This window comes from Salvelinus namaycush, chromosome 17 (assembly GCF_016432855.1).
Source record: "Salvelinus namaycush isolate Seneca chromosome 17, SaNama_1.0, whole genome shotgun sequence".
In the NCBI taxonomy this organism is placed as follows: Eukaryota; Metazoa; Chordata; class Actinopteri; order Salmoniformes; family Salmonidae; genus Salvelinus; species Salvelinus namaycush.
In genome coordinates, this window is record NC_052323.1 from 44,921 (window position 1) to 67,245 (window position 22,325).

The window sequence follows — 22,325 nt, forward strand, 5'->3', positions numbered from 1 at the left end:
TAACAATCATCAGACAGACAGACATATAAACATAACAATCATCAGACAGACATATAAACATAACAATCATCAGAGATAATGAAACACGTAACAAAGAAACACCAATGATTTAACAACTCTTCAGCCACTCAATGCACTCTAAATTCTTACAAAAAGTATGCTGTTGTATACCTCTTGTCTGTTAAACTAGTATTTAGGAGCAATGTTTATTTGATGAGAAAGAAGGTACGTTTGTTTTTGGCCCCCCCATGTACAGTATCTTGTGCTGCATGTAGAAATAGTCCAGTGTAATCTCCCCCAGAGGTCTAACACAAACTCCTCTAGTTAACGTTAGCCTGTTAGTCAGTGGACAGCTGATCTGAAGGAACCCACAGCCATATCATCAAAGTAAGTAACACCTCTCTACATGAAAACAAATGGAAGCAATTACATGAGTCATATCGATGATTGAAAAGGCCAAAAGGGAAAATGTATAGCTGACCTGATTCACAACTGCCAATGCTAAGAGCATGCATGAGTTCAGATATCTTTGGTGGTACACCAACTACAGTAAATACAGTGATGTATTTGAAAGAACAAAGTGGGTCTCTCTCTTTGTTCTCTTTTAAAGTCCACCCTCCTCCATCACAATAATCCATACAAACACTTGTTTCTATTCAGGAGTTTGTCTGCGGTTTCACCCTTACAAATGTCAACACGGGCTTTGGTGTCCTGGGAGGCAGGGATACACTGTCGTTCTGTGAACAAAGCCACATCCATATTTACCAGGCTTTCTCACAGCTGCACATTTGAATACAGAGACATGTTGTTTCCAAATGTAATATACACTGCTCAAAAAAATAAAGGGAACACTTAAACAACACAATGTAACTCCAAGTCAATCACACTTCTGTGAAATCAAACTGTCCACTTAGGAAGCAACACTGATTGACAATAAATTCCACATGCTGTTGTGCAAATGGAATAGACAAAAGGTGGAAATTATAGGCAATTAGCAAGACACCCCCAATAAAGGAGTGGTTCTGCAGGTGGTGACCACAGACCACTTCTCAGTTCCTATGCTTCCTGGCAGATGTTTTGGTCACTTTTGAATGCTGGCGGTGCTTTCACTCTAGTGGTAGCATGAGACGGAGCCTACAACCCACACAAGTGGCTCAGGTAGTGCAGCTCATCCAGGATGGCACATCAATGCGAGCTGTGGCAAGAAGGTTTGCTGTGTCTGTCAGCGTAGTGTCCAGAGCATGGAGGCGCTACCAGGAGACAGGCCAGTACATCAGGAGACGTGGAGGAGGCCATAGGAGGGCAACAACCCAGCAGCAGGACCGCTACCTCCGCCTTTGTGCAAGGAGGAGCACTGCCAGAGCCCTGCAAAATGACCTCCAGCAGGCCACAAATGTGCATGTGTCAGCATATGGTCTCACAAGGGGTCTGAGGATCTCATCTCGGTACCTAATGGCAGTCAGGCTACCTCTGGCGAGCACATGGAGGGCTGTGCGGCACCACAAAGAAATGCCACCCCACACCATGACTGACCCACCGCCAAACCGGTCATGCTGGAGGATGTTGCAGGCAGCAGAACGTTCTCCACGGCGTCTCCAGACTCTGTCACGTCTGTCACATGTGCTCATGTGCTCAGTGTGAACCTGCTTTCATCTGTGAAGAGCACAGGGCGCCAGTGGCGAATTTGCCAATCTTGGTGTTCTCTGGCAAATGCCAAACGTCCTGCACGGTGTTGGGCTGTAAGCACAACCCCCACCTGTGGACGTCGGGCCCTGACCGTTTGAGCAGACACATGCACATTTGTGGCCTGCTGGAGGTCATTTTGCAGGGCTCTGGCAGTGCTCCTCCTTGCACAAAGGCGGAGGTAGCGGTCCTGCTGCTGGGTTGTTGCCCTCCTATGGCCTCCTCCACGTCTCCTGATGTACTGGCCTGTCTCCTGGTAGCGCCTCCATGCTCTGGACACTACGCTGACAGACACAGCAAACCTTCTTGCCACAGCTCGCATTGATGTGCCATCCTGGATGAGCTGCACTACCTGAGCCACTTGTGTGGGTTGTAGACTCCGTCTCATGCTACCACTAGAGTGAAAGCACCGCCAGCATTCAAAAGTGACCAAAACATCAGCCAGGAAGCATAGGAACTGAGAAGTGGTCTGTGGTCACCACCTGCAGAACCACTCCTTTATTGGGGGTGTCTTGCTAATTGCCTATAATTTCCACCTTTTGTCTATTCCATTTGCACAACAGCATGTGAAATTTATTGTCAATCAGTGTTGCTTCCTAAGTGGACAGTTTGATTTCACAGAAGTGTGATTGACTTGGAGTTACATTGTGTTGTTTAAGTGTTCCCTTTATTTTTTTGAGCAGTGTATTTCAATATCACATATTCCTCCATTTTGGCATTTGGTTGTTGTCACCTTGAATGGAATGGTTACTTTAAAAAGCCTGCTAAGAAGCAGGTTATTCAAACAGGGGATGTGTCCCAAAATGGCACCCTATTCCCTATATAGTGCACTGCTTTTGGCCAGAGTCCTGCTTCATAATTCACTCAGGAGGATCTTCATAGAAGATGACAATCATTTCACAGCTACAATTGGATCTGCTTCCATCGTGTTCGGTGGATTTCAGTTGGTCTTTATGCCACTGCATATTTCATCTACAAGATAAACCTTGTTGACAGATAGTTAATGGCCTCATTTAGAAATGCGGGCACAACTCTAGCTGGAGTCCTACAAATAACAACAAAGAGCATACACTTATCCATCAGCTATCTCTCTGACTCAGAAAAGTCGAGGCCACAACCTACACTTTGCTCTCCCCTGCCTTCCCTGTCAATCTCTTCCATCAAATGAAGGATTCCGAGAAGCCACTACTGATCTCGACACGTACCTCTCACTCCACCCTTTCTTCCCTCTCTACCTCCCTCCCTGCCAAGGCCACAACTCCCCCCCTGGGATCATTAAGACCCCTTTGGCACAAAGAGAAACCGTTAACATGACCTGTTCCGATGTAAAGCTGTGGTAAAGCTGTGGGAGTGTTCATGCTTCCACATTGGACTTCACAGAGTGGAAAGCTGACCAGTTCTTTAATATTGTATATTATGAGTTGTTGAACATTTATGTCACTATGTCTTGTGTGGGTACTCTGTCTGGACAATCTGTGACTATGCTGCATAATATCAACAGGTGAGTAAATTGGTCATTCTGACACGCACACACTCAACCATACACATATACACTACACACACACATTAATTATGAGAAACAAAAAGTGTTATGACAATTAGTACAGTCTCACAATCTCTAGTTTAATCTATTTTCATCTATTGAGTAATTTTCTCCATTGCTCTGGGTTCACACACTGAGGGTGTTTTTGTAACTAATCTGAGGCTGGTTGTTAATACCAGGCCCAGCTGTCAATCACAGGAGTGATTAGGAGGGTGTGTTGAACAGACACATGTCTTCCAGCAGGCCTTCCTGCTTCCTCTCTTACACAAGTCCTGAATCAAAGCTGTCATCTTACTCAGGCTCAGGGATATGACCGCTCAGCCCTTCTATCTAACCCACAATAAGGACAGTAATGAGGAGAGCCAAGTTGTATCCCAAATTGCAGCTTGTTCCGGTGCACTACTTTTGACCAGAGGCCTATGGGCACTGCGTAGGGGATAGGTTGCCATTTGAGACACAGCCACAGTACAGAAACAGGCTTTAGACACAGAGGCAGCCTTTGATTATGGCATTCAGAGCGTCTGAGAGTCGTAGAAGATGAGAGGTGTTGTGGTAATTAAAAACAGGAGAGGCTTTAGACGAAAAGAGGGTTTCAGTTAATGGTAGAGACTTTACTTTGATCTCTTGATAAGATCTCTGTCCCTTCAGAGAATTCCCTTGTTTTACAGTCAATCTCTACTGAGTCTGTATCACTGAGGAGGAGAGGAGAGAAAGAGGAGCAGAGTGTGTGTGTGTGTGTGTGTGTGTGTGTGTGTGTGTGTGTGTGTGTGTGTGTGTGTGTGTGTGTGTGTGTGTGTGTGTGTGTGTGTGTGTGTGTGTGTGTGTGTGTGTGTGTGTGTGTGTGTGTGTGTGTGTGTGCAAGCAAGCGTGTGCAAGCAAGCGTGTGCAAGCAAGCGTGTGTGTGCAAGCAAGTGTGTGAGGCATGGTCACGGCAGGGGTGTGTGTGAATAGAGCAGGAGCCTGCTGCTAGCCGTCTGATCTTCCTGTTGCATTTTTAGGACGGGCTCTCTGTGACCACCTCGAGGCGGGGTGACTCGCGACTCTGACCCAGAGCTGTACTATACTGTATAGAACAGAAAAGAACAGTAAAATCACATAAACATACAGTAAGGTGTCTTCCTACCTGATTCCACTTTCTCACTCCTCTGCTCCTTCCCACCCGCCCTCTCTCTCTCTGGACGGTAACTGGCCCCTGCATCCCCCGCCACAGTTGAGCAGATTGTGTCTGTATTCCACGCTGCTTCCAAACAAAAGGCATGGGACCATTTCTCCAAAGCTCAACGCAAGAACCTGGACGTGTGGCGCAAGCAAGCAGAGGTTGGTCCTTTTACTTTTTCTACAATTACTTAAGCATTCTATTCATTTGGTGAAGTGCAGTATAGTCTCCATATTATTGTGTCCTTTATGTGAACACTATGTAAACATCCCCATCTCTCCAGTATTCCAGCCTCCAACTACATTTCGTGAAATTCATGGTGTTGTCTTGGCAGGATGATTTGTGTTGGAGTATTAAAGCAAACACTAGCTTTCAAACAAGGCTTAACATTAGCATTAGCTTAATTGAAATGGTAAAAAGAACTGGTCCTAAAATGTAACCATGTGGTATTCTTTAAGTATTATAAAGGAACTGAGATTGTAGAACATCAACATTAAGTACTAGCCTAAGAGGTAAAGACTAGAGCTAGCCTAATAAATGCAGGATGAAGTCTAGGCTACACCCAGTCTCTCTACTTAGTTCAGTCCCAGAGTGGGGGCTCCGGTCAGGACCAGGTACAGGCTACTCCCCCCTCTCTCCTCTGAAGGGAGTCCAGTCCGGTGAGTGCTCAGTCTCACTGCCAGGAACAGGTAACGGTAGACTCACCCTTTAGCTCAACCACAGTACACGGGATCTTTTTTTTCACGTAGCACTTCAAAACACACTTATATTTCCTTTATTTTATTACTCTCTTGACTGTGCTTTCATCCAATAGGTGAACAAATGACCTACTTTAATCTTTTGTTTGGTGTAAAATGTAGGTCGTGCTCAGATTTGTTCTCTATTTTCTTCGTTGTTTCCAACAAATTAATGAATTACCACAAACACGTTTCCCTCTTTAATGGAGGGTGTTCAAGTGTGGCGCCGCTGTCATTTCAGGGCCAAACGGGTAAGTTTGATCTGGGTATAAATCTCTGAGGCCACCCGTGTGTAAACAACAGGTGTGGTGTGTAATTAACAGCCTAATCTCTGTCTCACAGTGACACTGACATGGTCACCATGGATTTCACAGCCTGGAGACGGTGTAGCTCTTCTATGGAGATCCTAGTGCAACAGACGCATTACAAACTGTTGATGCACGGTGGCAGTGTATAGGTGTTCTGTAAAGTGAGAATCATTTTTATGTGCAGGTCATGTGTAACTGACGGTATACAATTGGATGGGTTGGTAGCTGTGTGTTTGGGTGTGTGTATATCATGATGGACTCATTCAGAGGTATAGCTGGCATGTCTTGATCTCAGACTGTAGAGACTCTTCTGCTCTAAAGGTAGGTGTGAGGTGGTGTGTGTAGACTAGTGACATCACTCCTCACTAAGCAGAAAATTACAATTTAAGCCTAATTTATACCTTGCGTATATACGCAACACAAGAACCCAAGTTCATTATTGCAGGGTTGCACTTGTTTGTGTACGTTTGCTACATAACTATGCAGGACCACGGTTTTGCATAGGTAATTGTAGTTCTTGTGTTTTGTACTGACTAGGATAAAAAATTAGGCTTAATATACATAAACATGACATTGCCTTTTTATTTTTCACAGCACGGAGCTAAAACATCCCTACACACATCTCAATGAAGCTCTATGTGAATATTAATTTATTAAAAACACACAGTTACAGTATAATACAGTACAATCCCCTGCAGAGCTGTTAAAATGCTAATGACACCAGGAATAGAACTCTGGAGAGTTATCAACTCATACTGAGAACTGGAAGTGCCTCTTTGTGTATAGATGCATATTAACACTCTACTGTTGGCGGTGAATATTCAGTTATTGTGATCCAGCAACACTGTTCCCTACAGAATCATAAACATGCGTATGGTGATAACTGGAACTGAGCTCTTAACACAGATGTATCACCTTCTGTTGTAAGAGTAGATGGCTTCATATACTACTGTCAATGGACATCTCTGTCATCACCAGGGCCAATCTTCTATTGTTCTACTGGACATAATCTCTGTCGTCACAAGGGCCAATCTTCTATTGTTCTACTGGACATGATCTCTGTCGTCACAAGGGCCAATCTTCTACTGTTCTACTGGACATAATCTCTGTCGTCACAAGGGCCAATCTTCTACTGTTCTACTGGACATAATCTCTGTCGTCACAAGGGCCAATCTTCTATTGTTCTACTGGACATAATCTCTGTTGTCACCAGGGCCAATCTTCTAGTTCTACTGGACATAATCTCTGTCGTCACAAGGGCCAATCTTCTACTGTTCTACTGGACATAATCTCTGACGTCACAAGGGCCAATCTTCTATTGTTCTACTGATTTTGTCAGACCTTGAGTCTCAGGGATCAAGTCCTTAGAGGAATATTAGAGCTCTCTTATTGGGAGTTTATTTATTTATAGACAATGTCTTTCAATGCAGAACGACTGTTGTGGCGTGTTTGTGTCACTGTGCTGTAAATGGATAACAGTGATGTCACACAGTAATCCAGCAAAAATATTCCAACATTTCCCCAAAATTCCTAGGTCTTCCAGAAATCCTAGTTGGACGATTCCAGATTTCCTGTTTATTCCATACTGATTCCAGGAATCTTCCAACCAGGATTTCTGGAAAACCTGGGAATTTTGGGAAGTATTTTCCCACCCTATAGCAGTGTCTTTATTGAAGGTCTGTTCTGTATGTGTCAGACAACAGGATGCACAGAATAGCAGGACTGAAAGATTGCAGAAGTTTCACTGTCAGTCTGACACAATCACAACAAACATCTGCTACCTTCCATCTATTCATTTATCCATTTTCCTCCTCACACAGTCACTCATCCATTTACCTTATTTATCCATGTACCTATTCAGATCCAGCCATGTATCTATCCATCTATCCATTCCACGAAATGGGTGCCTTTTGCTTCCCTTTGATATTTTAAGTAGAAATGATGCACCGATATTGAATTTCAAAAGCTTGTTATTTTAAATGAAGTGCACATATACACCACATGGATAATTTAATACATCTGATTTTTTATATGAATAAAGGATTAAGTAAGGGTTCTCTCTCTTTTTGGTCTATTTACACGTCAACCCTCTTCGCTCAATTAATTTTAGGAAAACTTTATTTGATGAAACTTTCATTATGTGTGAAACATGTATCATTCTTCATTTCGTGAACACCATGTGGTCCCATGCTCTTCACCGCATGAGGAGTAATGGCCAATCTTCACCTTAAACCTCAACCTTGTTAAAGGCTCCACAGTAACTTAATCAGTTTGATATTATATATCAGTTCATTTGTAAAAGGGATACTTGATCAATGAGAAAATGTTGGATTTATCTCAAACATGCCTTTAAATAATATACTGAAAAAAATATGAATGCAACAGTGAACAATTTCAATGATTTTATTGAGTTACAGCTCATATGGAAATCAGTCATTTGATATAAATTAGGCCCTAATCTATGGATTTTACATGACTGAGAATACAGATGTGCATCTGTTGGTCACAGATACACTGTATATACAAACGTATGTGGACACCCCTTCAAATTAGTGGATTCGGCTATTTCAGCCACACCCGTTGTTGACAGGTGTATAAAACACAGCCTTGCAATCTCCTATAGACACGCATTGGCAGTAGAATGGCCTTACTGAAGAGCTCAGTGACTTTCAATGTGGCACTGTCATAGGATGCCACCTTTCCAACAAGTCAGTTCGTCCAATGAATGCCCTGCTAGAGCTGCTCCGGTCAACTGTAAGTGCTGTTATTGTGAAATCAAACTTTATTTGCCACATGCGCCGAATACAACAAGTGTAGACGTTACCGTGAAATGCTTACTTGCAAGCCCTTAACCAACAGTGCAGTTCAACACTTTACATGTTGGGTTTATCTTTTTATTCAGTGTAGTTACGCAGTTGCGTAAGTGTCTGTGACAGGGTTGACAGTGTGCAGATAAAATGCTCTTAGTTCATAGGATTTTAATGCATGTGATGGGGGAAAGTGTTTTTCCATAGGCTAAACATATCCTACATGCAATTGAATGTTGAACGAAAATATATTTGAAAGTTAATTTCTGTCCAAAAGGCACCTATTATGTGGAACAACCCAACACATCTATCCATCTCTCAACTACACATATTTGTCTTCTGGTACAGGTTTTCTGATCCAAAAAGTTGGATTTTTGTAATTTTCATTGTTGCACCAGGAAATCAGCTCCAAGTGATTTTAATTGTGGAAATCTGTTCCCAAGTATTCCCACTCATAATAGAGTGACACGCGATCGTATACAAATGTAAGCAAGGTTTAAATTATCTGCGTCGTCTACAAAATATTTGTAATTATGTTCCGGCCCCCGACCGTCCGCTCAAGAAAAAATTGGCCAACGGCTGAATTTAGTTTATGATCCCGGGTCTATTCTCTGCTACCACTGCTCTTATTGTCTCAGGATGCGTCCCAAATGGCACCCTAATCCCTATATAGTGCACTACTTTTGAGTGGGGCCCTCTGGTCAAAATGAGTGCACTACATAGGGAATAGTATACCACTTGTGCCGCAGATCATTCTTTCTACTCACTGCACAGACACAATAACTTTAAGCAACGCAGCTAGGGCTGTGGTGGTCATAACATTTTGTCAGCCGGTTATTGTCATACATAAGACTGCCGGTCTCATTGTAATTGACCGTTAGTTAACATAAACACGTTTAGTATCTCCAGGCCTCCACTCATACAAGCTGATGCGTAGCTTTGTGATGTGTACATTTTTTTAAAGTCTAAATAAATTTAATATACACCATCACAATAAATCCATTATTTATTTTTGTCAGGTCTGAAGAAACATGATATGAAAAAAAAATATTTCAGAAGAAGAGAATATGAGTTACTGTATGTTATCTGGCTATGCTCCATGTCTGTTCGTTTAGCTGACAAGATATGCTTATAAGTCCCACGCCATTATTTTATATAATATGATTTTATAGGAAGAATGTAATTGAACTTAGCTGAATAAAATAGAAATATATATATTTTTCCGCATATGCAGTGTCAATGTTGAGCATAAAAGTGATCATTTGAAACAGGTCCTATTTTCTAGATTTACAGTTATTTGGCAACTTTAGTTGCGAATGATGCAATCCTTAGAATGTCTTAGAAATCGAAAAGTATATGGGCTACATGATGCTATTGATGATTTGAGAAAGTAGCAACAAAAGCTTGCTCTCTGTTCCTTGACTTAGGCTGCTCAGCTGTCCTCTGCACAGCTGAACCCCCCCCCCCCCCCCCTTCCATTTGTTTTGTACACTGTTGCTACTCGCTGTTTATTATCTATGCATAGTCACTTCATCCCTACCTACATGTACAAATTACCTCTAACCTGTACCCCCGCACACTGACTCAGTACTGGTAACCCCTGTATATAGCCTCATTATTGTTATGTTATTCTGTTACTTTTTATAATTTTTGACCTTAGTTTATTTGGTAAATATATATTTTTAAACTCTTCTTGAACAGCACTGTTGGTTAAGGGCATGTAAGTAAGCATTTTCACAGTAAGGTCAACACTTGTACTCGGTGCATGTGACAAATAAAGTTTGATTTGATCAAGTGATCATATTTTCACCCATCAGACTATTCCCAGTTTAATATTTGTATTTACTAGTATGTAAAATTTGTTTTGATTTCGAATGGTCCAATTCACCTTCGGCTCCAATCCACTGTGACTCTGCTCAGGAAATAGACGCAAACAAAAAAGCTTATTTTTCTCAAATGTTGTGCACAAATGTGTTTACATCCCTGTCAGTGAACATTTCTCCTTTACCAAGATAATACATCCACCAGACATGTTTGGCAAATGAAGAAGCTGATTAAACAGCATGATCATTACACAGGCGCATCTTGTGCTGGGGACAATACAAGGCTATTCTAAAATGTGCAGTTTTGTCACACAACACAATGCCATAGATGTCTCAAGTTTTGAAGGAGCGTGCAATTGGCATGCTGACTGCAGGAACGTCCACCAGAGCTGTTGCCAGAGAATTTAATATACATTTCTCTAAGCCGCCTCCAACATTGTTTTAGAGAATTTGGCAGTACGTTCAACTGGCCTCACAACCTTAGACCACGTGTAACCACACCAGCCCAGGACCTCCACATCCAGCCACCCAGACAGCTGATGAAACTGTGGGTTTGCACAACCGAAGAATATCTGCACAAACTGTCAGAAAGCGTCTCAGGGAAGCTCATCTGCATGCTCGTAGTCCTCACCAGGGTCTTGACCTGACTGCAGTTCCGCGTCGTAACCAACTTCAGTGGGCAAATGCTAACCTTCGATGGACCACTGGCATGCTGGAGAAGTATGCTCTTCATGGATGAATACCGGTTTCAACTTTATCGAGCAGATGGCAGACAGTGTTTATGGCGTCGTGTGGGCAAGCGGTTTTCTGATGTCAACGTTGTGAACAGAGTGGTGCTGGTGTGGTTATGGTATGGGCATGCATAAGCTACGGACAACGAACACAATTGCATTTTCTTGATGTCAATTTGAATGCACAGAAATACTGTGATTAGATTCATCCGCCGCCATCACCTCAAAATTTCAGCATTACGATGCACGGCCAACATTGCAAGGATCTCTACACAATTCTTGGAATCTGTAAATGGCCCAGTTCTTCCATGGTCTGCCTACTCAGACATGTCACCCATTGAGCACATTTGGGATGCTCTGGATCGGCGTGTACGACAACGTGTTCCAGTTCCTGCCAATATCCAGCAACTTCGCCCAGCCATGAAGTTGAGTGGGACAACTTTCCACAGGCCTGTCACGAGAATTTTCAATCACAATGATAATAACTAACAATCAATAGCTTTGACCAATCCCAGAGGTTTGTAAGACCATGGGTTTAATAATAATTAGGCAAAAACTCAGCTTATGCAAAAGGTTAGTACAGTTTATTCACGAGAGCGCTCTGAAATCAAAAATACAAACACAGTCTTTATAACACACACACAAACAAGTTCAAATCTTATGCTACGCCTTGCTCAGAGGGTCTGTGTTTTTCCACTACACAGATAAATTGTTTATTTAATATGCAACATGTTTCATAATCTTCTACAAGCCTAACAGTTTCTCCCCTCTGCAGGTGGAGACAGAATGTCCTGTAAGGAACACAGTAGTACAACTTGTCTGTCGATAGCTCCTCTTATCATTTGTTTCCCACTTGCAACCTTCTTACATACTAAAAAGGAACAAAAGGTCCATGTTCTAATTCTAACTAAAACTACACACATCATCAGATTATAGTTTTATGATTCTTATAAATTTCATACAATTATATGGTTTCAGGGTGGAATATTTTAATCATTACCTTTAAGCATATAATTCCCTTATCAAGGACACAATTAACAGCCTGATCAACTCTATGTGAAGGAGATGTGTTACGCTGCATCAGCCAAAAGGTGGTCACACCAGATGCTAACAGGTTTTCTGATCCACGGGGCTACCTTTTTTTTTTACATACAGTATCGGTGACCAAAAGATGCATATCTGTATTCTCAGTCGTGAAATCCATAGATTAGGGCCTAATGAGTTCATGTCCATTGAAGTGTAGCTTGTAGCAGTGTAACTTGATCTGATGGAATGGCTTGTCCGGCACTTTGTAAAAACCAAGAGTGCATTGAGTGAATGTTGGAAGGAGATCCTGGTTCCTTTCTAAACATAGCAATGTGAATGCACACAGGACTCGGACCACAAAATAGGTGAAGTGAAGTGAAAAAAGAGTTGAGTCCACATTCAAAGGCAAAGGATTGAGATCGGTTCTTTTAAAGAGGACTGTGTGAACACACCCTAAGGGGAAGTTCACCCTACTCTGAGCTAGACACAGCCAACAGCACAGTGGCTACAGCAGTATGCTTATAGGACAATTATATCAGTACAGTTATACTCAATACAGTATAGGACATACATTACATGCAGGCTGCTGCTCTCTGCTATCTGCTGTCCCATCAGTGCAGCAGAGGGAGAACCCAGTCCTGCTCTGAGACCTGTCATCATGTCTTATCTCATCTCCACTCCTCATGTTCTCTGTGTATCGCTCTGGGTAGAAGCTGCCTTTAGGTACAGCTCAAGGATCAGCTCACCCTCTCAATATCCTAAATGTACCGATATAGATGGAAAGCAAATCTGAACCTTAAATCAGTTTGCACGGGCAACATCAACCACTGTGCGTGTGTGCGTGCGTGTCTGTGAGCTTTCAAGTGTATGTATTGTATGTATCTATCTGAATGTGTATGTGTGTTTGAGCCATGTCTGCAGCCAGGCTACCCAGGAGGAGTTTGTTCAGAAGGAACATTGTCATAATCCTGTTTTGTTGTGTTGTTTTGTTTCCCTCCAGGAGATCAGAAACATGCAGAATGAAGAGCTGATGGGTATCAGACGAGAGGAGGAAATGGAGATGTCTGACGATGACATGGAGGATACACACAACCCTGACGAATCAGGTACACACACACTACACACACTCCTGATAGAAAATCTAACGTTAACAACACACACCACACACACTTTTGGGATATGGTTCCTTCCCTTTCTTCTTAGTTGTAGAATAGATCTGTAGCAGAGCCCTCTGTCTCAGTGTCATCCGCTCGTTCACTCTCTAAATGGACAAATTAAGTTGGAGAGGAGACCATGCAGAGACAATATAATGGGCTTCTCCAGACTGAGTGTGTACGCGTGTGTACTTGTAGAACTGTGTGTGCGTGTGTGCCACTCTAATTGGGGATGCTCACAGCTGGAACGGTGTGTGTGTGCGCGCATACTTGTACACTTAAGTGTGTGTCTGTGAGAGAGAGAGATAGAGAGAGAGTGTGCACGGCTGGTAGACACTCTGAGACAACTATCAATCATCCAGTAAGCCCTTCTCTAAAGCACCTTTATGGCAAAATAACAGGTCAAATATCAATATGGAGCAGGGGTGACAAACATATCGCCTACGGGTCCAATACAGTGGGGGATTAGCTCACCAAATCCCCCCACTGCTAAACATTTTTCCAGAGGATACACTGAGCTAATAATCATTGAAATGAAAACTAGACCGTCAGGGAGCATAGAAAATACCAAAAACGACAGATTTTATTTGTACATTTTGACGGAAATATAACACATTTTCAGTTGACGACTGAATGCGGCCCCCGGCGCCAAATTAGATTGACACCCCTGATGTACACGGAGTGCACAAAATATTAGGAACACCTTCTTGCCCTCAGAACATTGACTCTACAAGGTGTCGAAAGCGTTCCACAGGGATGCTGGCCCATGTTGACTCCAATGCTTCCAACAATTGTCAAGTTGGCGGGATGTCCTTTGGGTGGTGGACCATTCTTGATACACACACGGGAAAATGTTGGTCATGAAAGACTCAGGAGCGTTGCTCTTCTTGACACACTCAAACCGGTGCGCCTGATACCAACTACCATACCCCGTTCAAAGGCACTTACAGTTCATTCAAAAAGTATTCATTCCCCTTGACTTATTCCACATTTTGTTGAATTCACAGCCTGAATTCAAAATGGATTCAATATTTTGTTCTCAACCGGGGGTGCCTCAGCTAGCTCGTTGGGCTTCCCCACCTTAGCTGGCTCGAGAAGTCTTCTTGCCTCGGTGGGCTAAGCAGGCTCCCACCCCACGTCATGCTTCAGCTCTCCTTCTCTGGTGCTCGATGGCACCAGGCTGCCCTTCATTACGCACACCTGTCACCATCATTACGTGCATTAGCGTTCACTGGACTCACCTGGACTCCTTCACTTTGTTGATTGCCTTCCCTATTTCTGTCTTCTCCCCCGTTTGTTCCCTGTGTCAGCATTAATGTCATTATGTGTTCATGTCCAGACGCTGTCCTGTCATGTTCCATGTCCGTTGATGATTAAATGTTCACTTCCTGTAATTGCTTCTGGTCTACCAGCGTCGATCTTTACAGAAAGGTGAATTCATCTCCCAGTGTCTGGTGGAAAGCAGACTGAACCAGGTTTTTCCTCTAGGATTTTGCCTGTGCTTAGCTCCGTTCTGTATCTTTTTTTCCTGAAATACTCCCCAGTCCTTAACGATTACAAGCATACCCATAATATGATGCTGCCAACACTATGCTTAAAATATGGAGAGTGGTGCTCAGTAATGTGTTGTATTGGATTTTCCCCTAACATAAAGCTTTGTATTAAGGACAAAAGTAAATTAATTTGCCACATTTTTTGCAGTATTACTTTAGTGCCTTGTTGCACACGGTGACATGACGTGACTCTTATTTATCGAATAATTACCTACTATGTTTGTTCGTGGATTAAATGAATCATGTAACAATTAACTCATCAGGAATTTGGGGCACAACGGGAGAAGTTGTTAACCGAGTTACCGTCTCTCGAATTAACTCAAGAATATACAGTTGAAGTCAGAAGTTTACATACACTTAGGTTGGAGTCATTAAAACTCATTTTTAAACCACTCCACAAATTTCTTAGTTTTGGCATGTCGGTTAGGACATCTACTTTGTGCATGACACAAGTCATTTTTCCAACAATTGTTTACAGACAGATTATTTCACTATCACAATTCCAGTGGGACAGAAGTTTACATGCAAGTTTACTGTGCCTTTAAACAGCTTGGAAAATTCCAGAAAATTATGGCATGGCTTCAGAAGCTTCTGATAGGTTAATTGACATAATTTGAGTCAATTGGAGGTGTACCTGTGGATGTATTTCAAGGCCTACCTTCAAACCCAGTGCCTCTTTGCGTGACATAATGGGAAAATCTATAGAAGTTAGCCAAAACCTCAGAAAGAAATTGTAGACCTCCGCAAGTCTGGGTAATCTTTGGGAGCAATTTCCAAACGCCTAAAGGTACCACGTTCATCTGTACAAACAATAGTACGCAAGTATAAACACTATGGGACCACGCAGCCGTCATACCGCTCAGGAAGAAGCCATGTTCTGTCTCCTAGAGATGAACGTACTTTGGTGCGAAAAGTGCAAATCAATCCCAGAACAACAGCAAAGGACCTTGTGAAGATGCTGGAGGAAACAGGTACAAAAGTATCTATATCCACAGCAAAACAGTAAAATGTCCTCTGGACTGATGAAACAAAAATGTAACTGTTTGGCCATAATGACCATTGTTATGTTTAGAGAAAAAAGGGGGTCGCTTGCAAGCCGAAGAACACCATCCCAACCGTGAAGCACGGGGTTGGCAGCATCATGTTGTGGGGATGCTTTGCTTCAGGAGGGACTGGTGCACTTCACAAAATAGATGGCATCATGAGGTGGGAAAATTATGTGGATATTTTGAAGCAACATCTCAAGACATCAGTCAGGAAGTTAAAACATGGTCGCAAATGGGTCTTCCAGATGGACAATGACCCCAAGCATACTTCCAAAGTTGTGGCAAAATGGCTTAAGGACAACTAAGTCAAGGTATTGGAGTGGCCATCACAAAGCCCTGACCTCAACCTATAGACATTTTGTGGGCAGAACTGAAAAAGTGTGTGCGAGCAAGGAGGCCTACAAACCTGACTCAGTTACACCAGCTCTGTCAGGAGGAATGGGACAAAATGCACCCAACTTATTGTGGGAAGCTTGTGGAAGGCTACCAGAAATACTAATTGAGTGTATGTAAACTTCTGACCCACTGGGAATGTGATGAAAGAAATAAAATATGAAATAAATCACTCTCTCTGCTATTATTCTGACATTTCACATTCAGGAATTGTGAAAAACTGAGTTTAAATGTATTTGGCTCAGGTGTATGTAAACTTCTGACTTCAACTGTATGGTTATCGATAACAGTCACTAATTGATCATTTCCTCATATCAGTCTCATTCTGAACGTCGCAGACTTCGTGAATATGCACAAACGCAAGTCTTTCTAGTCATTCCGTACCACACAAATTGATTTGATTATTTATTTACTAACAAACTAAATGATTACACAGGATACACACACACGGTATAGATTATTGATTAGAAACGTAATAAGGTTAGACAACAATATGACACTTGTTACACAAGATGGAGAGTTAAAGAGAGAGAGAAAGCAAGAGAGAAAGAGAAGCAACACTTGTATACCCTCACAGTAACCCTAATACCTGCCCCGAATGCCGCTCTTTTGTGTAAGAAGTAATGCATGTATTTACATGTTGAATGTCTTTGTCGGGTATCTCTGTTGGGCCCACGCTTTGGTGGAAAGGGTTCCGCTTTGTGAGAAGGGTTTCGATTGGGCCTTCTTCTTCGGATGGCCTTCTCCTTCATTCGCAGGTGTAAGTCTCTGATTGTCCACAAGATGTCACAATGTCCTTCTTATTATTTGTCTGTTTACTTGCACTCATTCTGGAAGAGTGGTCTTCTGAGGACAGCTAATCAACCGTTTCGATGATCTGCAAACAGGTGATGAGAGCAGTGTAGACAACGATGATTTGATGAGAATAACCGGATGGTCCTACTTAAATTAACTTTCTTAGATACAGTACTTAGAACAGCTACTCAACCGTAGCATTGATTGTTAGAGGTTAGTTTGTCTTCTTCAACCTCGTGTTGAGTTCCAGGGTCGTGACAAATGTAGACCTAGCTGCAGCTTGTGGTCCATTTAGTCTGGTATGTTAATTCTTAACTTTTATACCCTCTGTAAAAAGGGGGTGTTTTCGTCTCTGAGCTCCCTGGGGCGTGGCTAGTTACTAGGCAAAGTATCCTAATTACTATGATGCCGTTAGAGAACTAAAATCACAATACTATCGACAAAAAAACGTTCTCTTCATCCTTGATATTTTCTACACCACGTAAAGGATGTAAACCTGATATACACAGTGTAAAAGCTCAAGTTACAATGTTTTCGTTATAACGTCTTTATACAATTTTTAATGACATCAAAAAATAGACGTTCATTTTCCATATTCCGTCTCTCATCATTCCCAACATTCGGGAATGACATGCTGAAATGTATTGTCCAGGGTTCATTGTTTGATGTTGAGGTTTTGGGTGGCAAACTCTTCTGTAACAAAAAGACATTCCATTCAACCATACTAGAGACCAGAAAGGAGTCATCTGCTGCATTACAATTTACAATCGACGTGAGGTGTCATAAAACCACCACATCAATCCCTCCCCCCCTCTGCGGGTGAGAGGGTTCTGTAGACGCTGATCCACTGTCCTGATCTTTGGAAATGCTCACCCAGAAGCGGCGCTCCTAGTGGCCGGGGACTTTAATGCAGGCAAGCTTAAATCAGTTTTACCAAATCTTTCCCAGCATGTCACTGTGGCTTCTGTGCAACCAGGGGGGAAAAAATCCTAGACCACCTTTACTCCACACAGAGATGCATACAAAGCTCTCCCCCACCCTCCATTTGGCAAATCTGACCATAATTCTATCCTCCTGATTCCTGCTTACAAGCAAAAACTAAAGCAGGAAGTACCAGTGACTCGCTCAATACAGAAGTGGTCAGATGACGCGGATGCTACACTACAGGACTATTTTGCAAGCACAGGCTGGAATATGTTCTGGGATTCATCCAATGGCATTGAGGAATACACCACCTCAGTCATCGGCTTCATCAATAAGTGCATCCCCACAGTGACTGTACGTACATATCCCGACCAGAAGCCATGGATTACAGGCAACAACCGCATCGAGCTAAAGGCTAGAGCTGCCACTTTCAAGGAGCGGGAGACTGATCCGGAAGCTTATAAGAAATCCCGCTATCCCCTCAGACGAACCATCAATCAAGCAAAACGTCAATACAGGATTAAGATTGAATACTGCTACACCGGCTCTGACGCTCATCGGATGTGGCAGGGCTTGGAAACTATTACGGACTACAAAGGGAAACCCAGACGTGAGCTGCCCAGTGACGCGAGCCTACCAGACGAGCTAAATGCCTTTTATGCTCGCTTCAAGGCAAGCAACACTGAAGCATGCACGAGAGCACCATCTGTTCTGGATGACTGTGTGATAACGCTCTTGGTATCCGATGTGAACAAAACCTTTAAACAGGTCAACATTCACAACGCTGCTGGGCCAGACGGATTACCAGGACGTGTACTCAAAGCATGCGTGGACCAACTGTCAAGTGTCTTCACTGACATTTTCAACCTCTCCCTGACCGAGTCTGTAATACCTACATGTTTCAAGCACGCCACCATAGTCCCTGTGCCCAAGGAAGCGAAGCTAACCTGCCTAAATGGTTACCGCCCCGTGGAACTCACGTCGGTAGCCATGAAGTGCTTTTAAAGGCTGGTCATGGCTCACATCAACAGCAACCTCCCAGACACCCATGACCCACTCCAATTTGCGTACCGCCCCAACAGATCCACAGATGACGCAATCTCAATCGTACTCCACACTGCCCTTTCTCACCTGGAAAAAAGGAACACCTATTTGAGAATGCTGTTCATTGACTACAGCTCAGTGTTCAACACCATAGTGCTCACGAAGCTCATCACTAAGCTAAGGACTCTGGGACAAAACACCTCCCTCTGCAACTGGATCCTGGACTTCCTGACGAGCTGCCCCCAGGTGGTAAGAGTAGGCAACAACACGTCTGCCACGCTGATCCTTAACACAGGGGCCCCTCAGGGGTGTGTACTTAGTCCCCTCCTGTATTCCCTGTTCACCAATGACTGAGTGGCCAAACACGACTCCAACACCATCATTAAGTTTGCTGACGACACAACAGTGGTATGCCTGATCACCGACAACGATGAGGCGGCCTATAGGGAGGAGGTCAGAGAACTGGCAGCGTGGTGCCAGGATAACAGCCTCTCCCTCAATGTGAGCAACACAAAGGAGCTGATCGTGGACTACAGGAAAAGGCGGGCTGAACAGGCCCCAATTAACATCGACAACGAACTATCATGGTCCAAACATACCAAGACAGTCGTGAGGAGGGCACAACAAAACCTTTTCCCCTTCAGGAGACTGAAAAGATTTGGCACGGATCCCCAGATCTTCAAAAGGTTCTACAGCAGCACCATCGAGGGCATCCTGACCGGTTGCATCACCGCCTGGTATGACAACTGCTCGGCATCTGACCGTAAGGTGCTACAGAGGGTAGTGCGAACGGCCCAGTACATCACTGGGGCCAAGCTTCCTGCCATCCAGGATCTATATACAGTGGTTTGCAAAAGTATTCACCCCCTTGGCATTTTTCCTATTTTGTTGCCTTTTGGGGGGGGTTGTATCATTTGATTTACACAACATGCCTACTACCACTTTGAAGATGCAAAATATTTTTTTGTGTGAAACAAAAAATTAATTAGACAAAAATAAACAGAAAACTTGAGGGTACATAACTATTCACCCCCCCTAAAGTCAATACTTTGTAGAGCCACCTTTTGCAGAAATTACAGCTGCAAGTCTCTTGGGGTATGTATCTATAAGCTTGGCACATCCAGCCATGGATTTTTGCCCATTCTTCAAGGCAAAACTGCTCCAGATCCTTCAAGTTGGATGGGTTCCACTGGTGTACAGTAATCTTGAAGTCATACTACAGATTCTCAATTGGATTGCGGTCTGGGCTTTGACTAGACCATTCCAAGACATTTAAATGTTTCCCCTTAATTAAACCACTCGAGTGTTACTTTAGCAGAATGCTTAGGGTTATTGTCCTGCTGGAAGGTGAACCTCTGTCCCAGTCTCAAATCTCTGGAAAACTGAAACAGGTTTCCCTCAAGTATTTCCCTGTATTTAGCTCCATATATCATTCCTTCAATTCTGACCAGTTTCCCAGTCCCTGCCGATGAAAAACATCCCCACAGATTGATGCTGCCACCACCATCCTTCACTATGGGGATGGTGTTCTTGGGGTGATGAGAGGTGGAGGTTTGCGCCAGACATAGCATTTTCCTTGATGGCCAAAAGGGTCAATTTTAGTCTCATCTGACCAGAGTACCTTCTACCATATGTTTGGGGAGTCTCCCACATGCCCTTTGGCGAACACCAAACGTGTTTGCTTATTTATTTCTTTAAGCAATGGCTTTTTTTCTGGCCACTCTTCTGTAAAGCTCAGCTCTGTGGAGTGTACGGCTTAAAGTGGTCCTATGGACAGATACTCCAATTTCCACTGTGGAGCTTTGCAGCTCCTTCAGGGTTATCTTTGGTCTCTGTTTTGCCTCTCTGATTAATGCTCTCCTTGCCTGGTCTGTGAGTTTTGGTGGGCAGCCCTCTCTTGGCAGGTTTGTTGTGGTATCATATTCTTTCCATTTTTTATAATGGATTTAATGGTGCTCCGCGGAACGTTCAAAGTTTCTGATATTTTTTTATATCCCAAACGTGATCTGTACTTCTCCACAACTTTGTCCCTGACCTGTTTGGAGAGCTCCTTGGTCTTCATGGTGCCGCTTGCTTGGTTGTGCCCCTTAGTGGTGTTGCAGACTCTGGGGCCTTTCAGAACAGGTGTATAAAGACTGAGATCATGTGACAGATCATGTGAAACTTCGATTGCACACAGGTGGACTTTATTTAACTAATTATGTGACTTCTGCACCAGACCTTATTATGCACCACTTTTCAGTTTTTCTTTTTAAAGATTTTTTTTTTAAGTAATGTTTAAAATTTCACTTAACCAATTTGGACTATTTGGTTTATGTCCATTACATGAAATCCAAATAAAAATCTATTTAAATTACAGGCAGTAATGCAACAAAATAGGACAAATGCCAAGGGGGATGAATACTTTTGCAAGGCACTGTAATAGGCGTTGTCAGAGGAAAGCCCATAAAATTGTCAGACACTCCAGTCACCCAAGTTATAGACTGTTTTCTCTTCTACCGCACGGTAAGCAGTGCCGAGTCTGGGACCTAAAGGCTCCTCAACAGCTTCTACCCCCAAGCCATTAGACTGCTGAACAATTCATAAAAATCACCACCAGACAATTTACATTGACCCCCCTCATGTACAGTGCTGCTACTTGCTGTTTCTTTGTTACCTTTTTATTTATTTATTTAAAAATATATATATTTGATCTTTCTTTAACTAGGCAAGTCAGTTGTGCAACCTTTTGGTTACTAGTCCAACACTCTAACCACTAGGCTACCTGCCGCCCCACCTATGCATAGTCACTTCACCACCACCTACATGTACAGAGAACCTCAACTAGCCTGTACCGGTGTACACTGACTCGGTACCGGTGCCCCCTGTATATAGCCTCATTATTGTTATTCTTATTGTGTTACTTTTTATTATTACTTTTTATTTTAGCCTTCTTGGTAAATATTTTCTTCTTCTTGAACTGCACTGTTGGTTAAGGGCTTGTAAGTAAGCATTTCACAGGAAAGTCTACACTTGTTGTATTCGGCGCATATGGCAAATAAAGTTTGATTTGATTTGAGAGTCATGACAACAGGATGCATGTTTTGAAATATTTTTTATTCTGTACAGACTTCCTTCTTTTCACTCTGTCAATTAGGTTAGTATTGTGGAGTAACTACAATGTTGTTTATCTGTTTTCTCTTATTACAGCCATTAAACTCTGTAACTGTTTAAAGTCAACATTTCCCAAGTCAACATTTCCCTCCTCTCCGGCAACTGAGTTAGGAAGGACGCCTGTATCTTTGTAGTGACTGGGTGTATTTATACACCATCCAAAGTGTTATTTTTTATTTTTGCCCATCTACCAATCGGTGCCCTTCTTTGCAAGACATTGGAAAACCTCCCTGGTCTTTTTGATTGAATCTGTGTTTGAAATTCACTGCTCGTTTGAGGGACCTTGGGGTACAGAGATGAGGTAGTCATTCAAAAATTATGTTAAAAACTATTTATTGCACACAGAGTGAGTCCAGGCAACTTATTATGTGACCTGTTAAGCAAAAGTTTACTCCAGAACTTATTTAGGCTTGCCATAACAAAGTGGTTTAGTACTTATTGACTGTGGA

At 42.8% G+C, this 22,325-nt stretch overlaps 1 protein-coding gene across 1 annotated transcript in view; it reads left to right on the forward strand.

Moving 5' to 3' along the window:
* Positions 1–22,325, forward strand: part of LOC120061856 (ecto-NOX disulfide-thiol exchanger 2-like) — a gene marked incomplete at its 5' end in the record, with an annotated part of 62,526 nt that overhangs the window by 16,381 nt on the left and 23,820 nt on the right. Inside the window, 2 exons of the mRNA XM_039011639.1 lie at positions 4,437–4,543; positions 12,815–12,920. Of these exons, the coding sequence (XP_038867567.1) occupies positions 4,437–4,543; positions 12,815–12,920 (213 nt within the window). The remainder of the gene's footprint in view (positions 1–4,436; positions 4,544–12,814; positions 12,921–22,325) is intronic.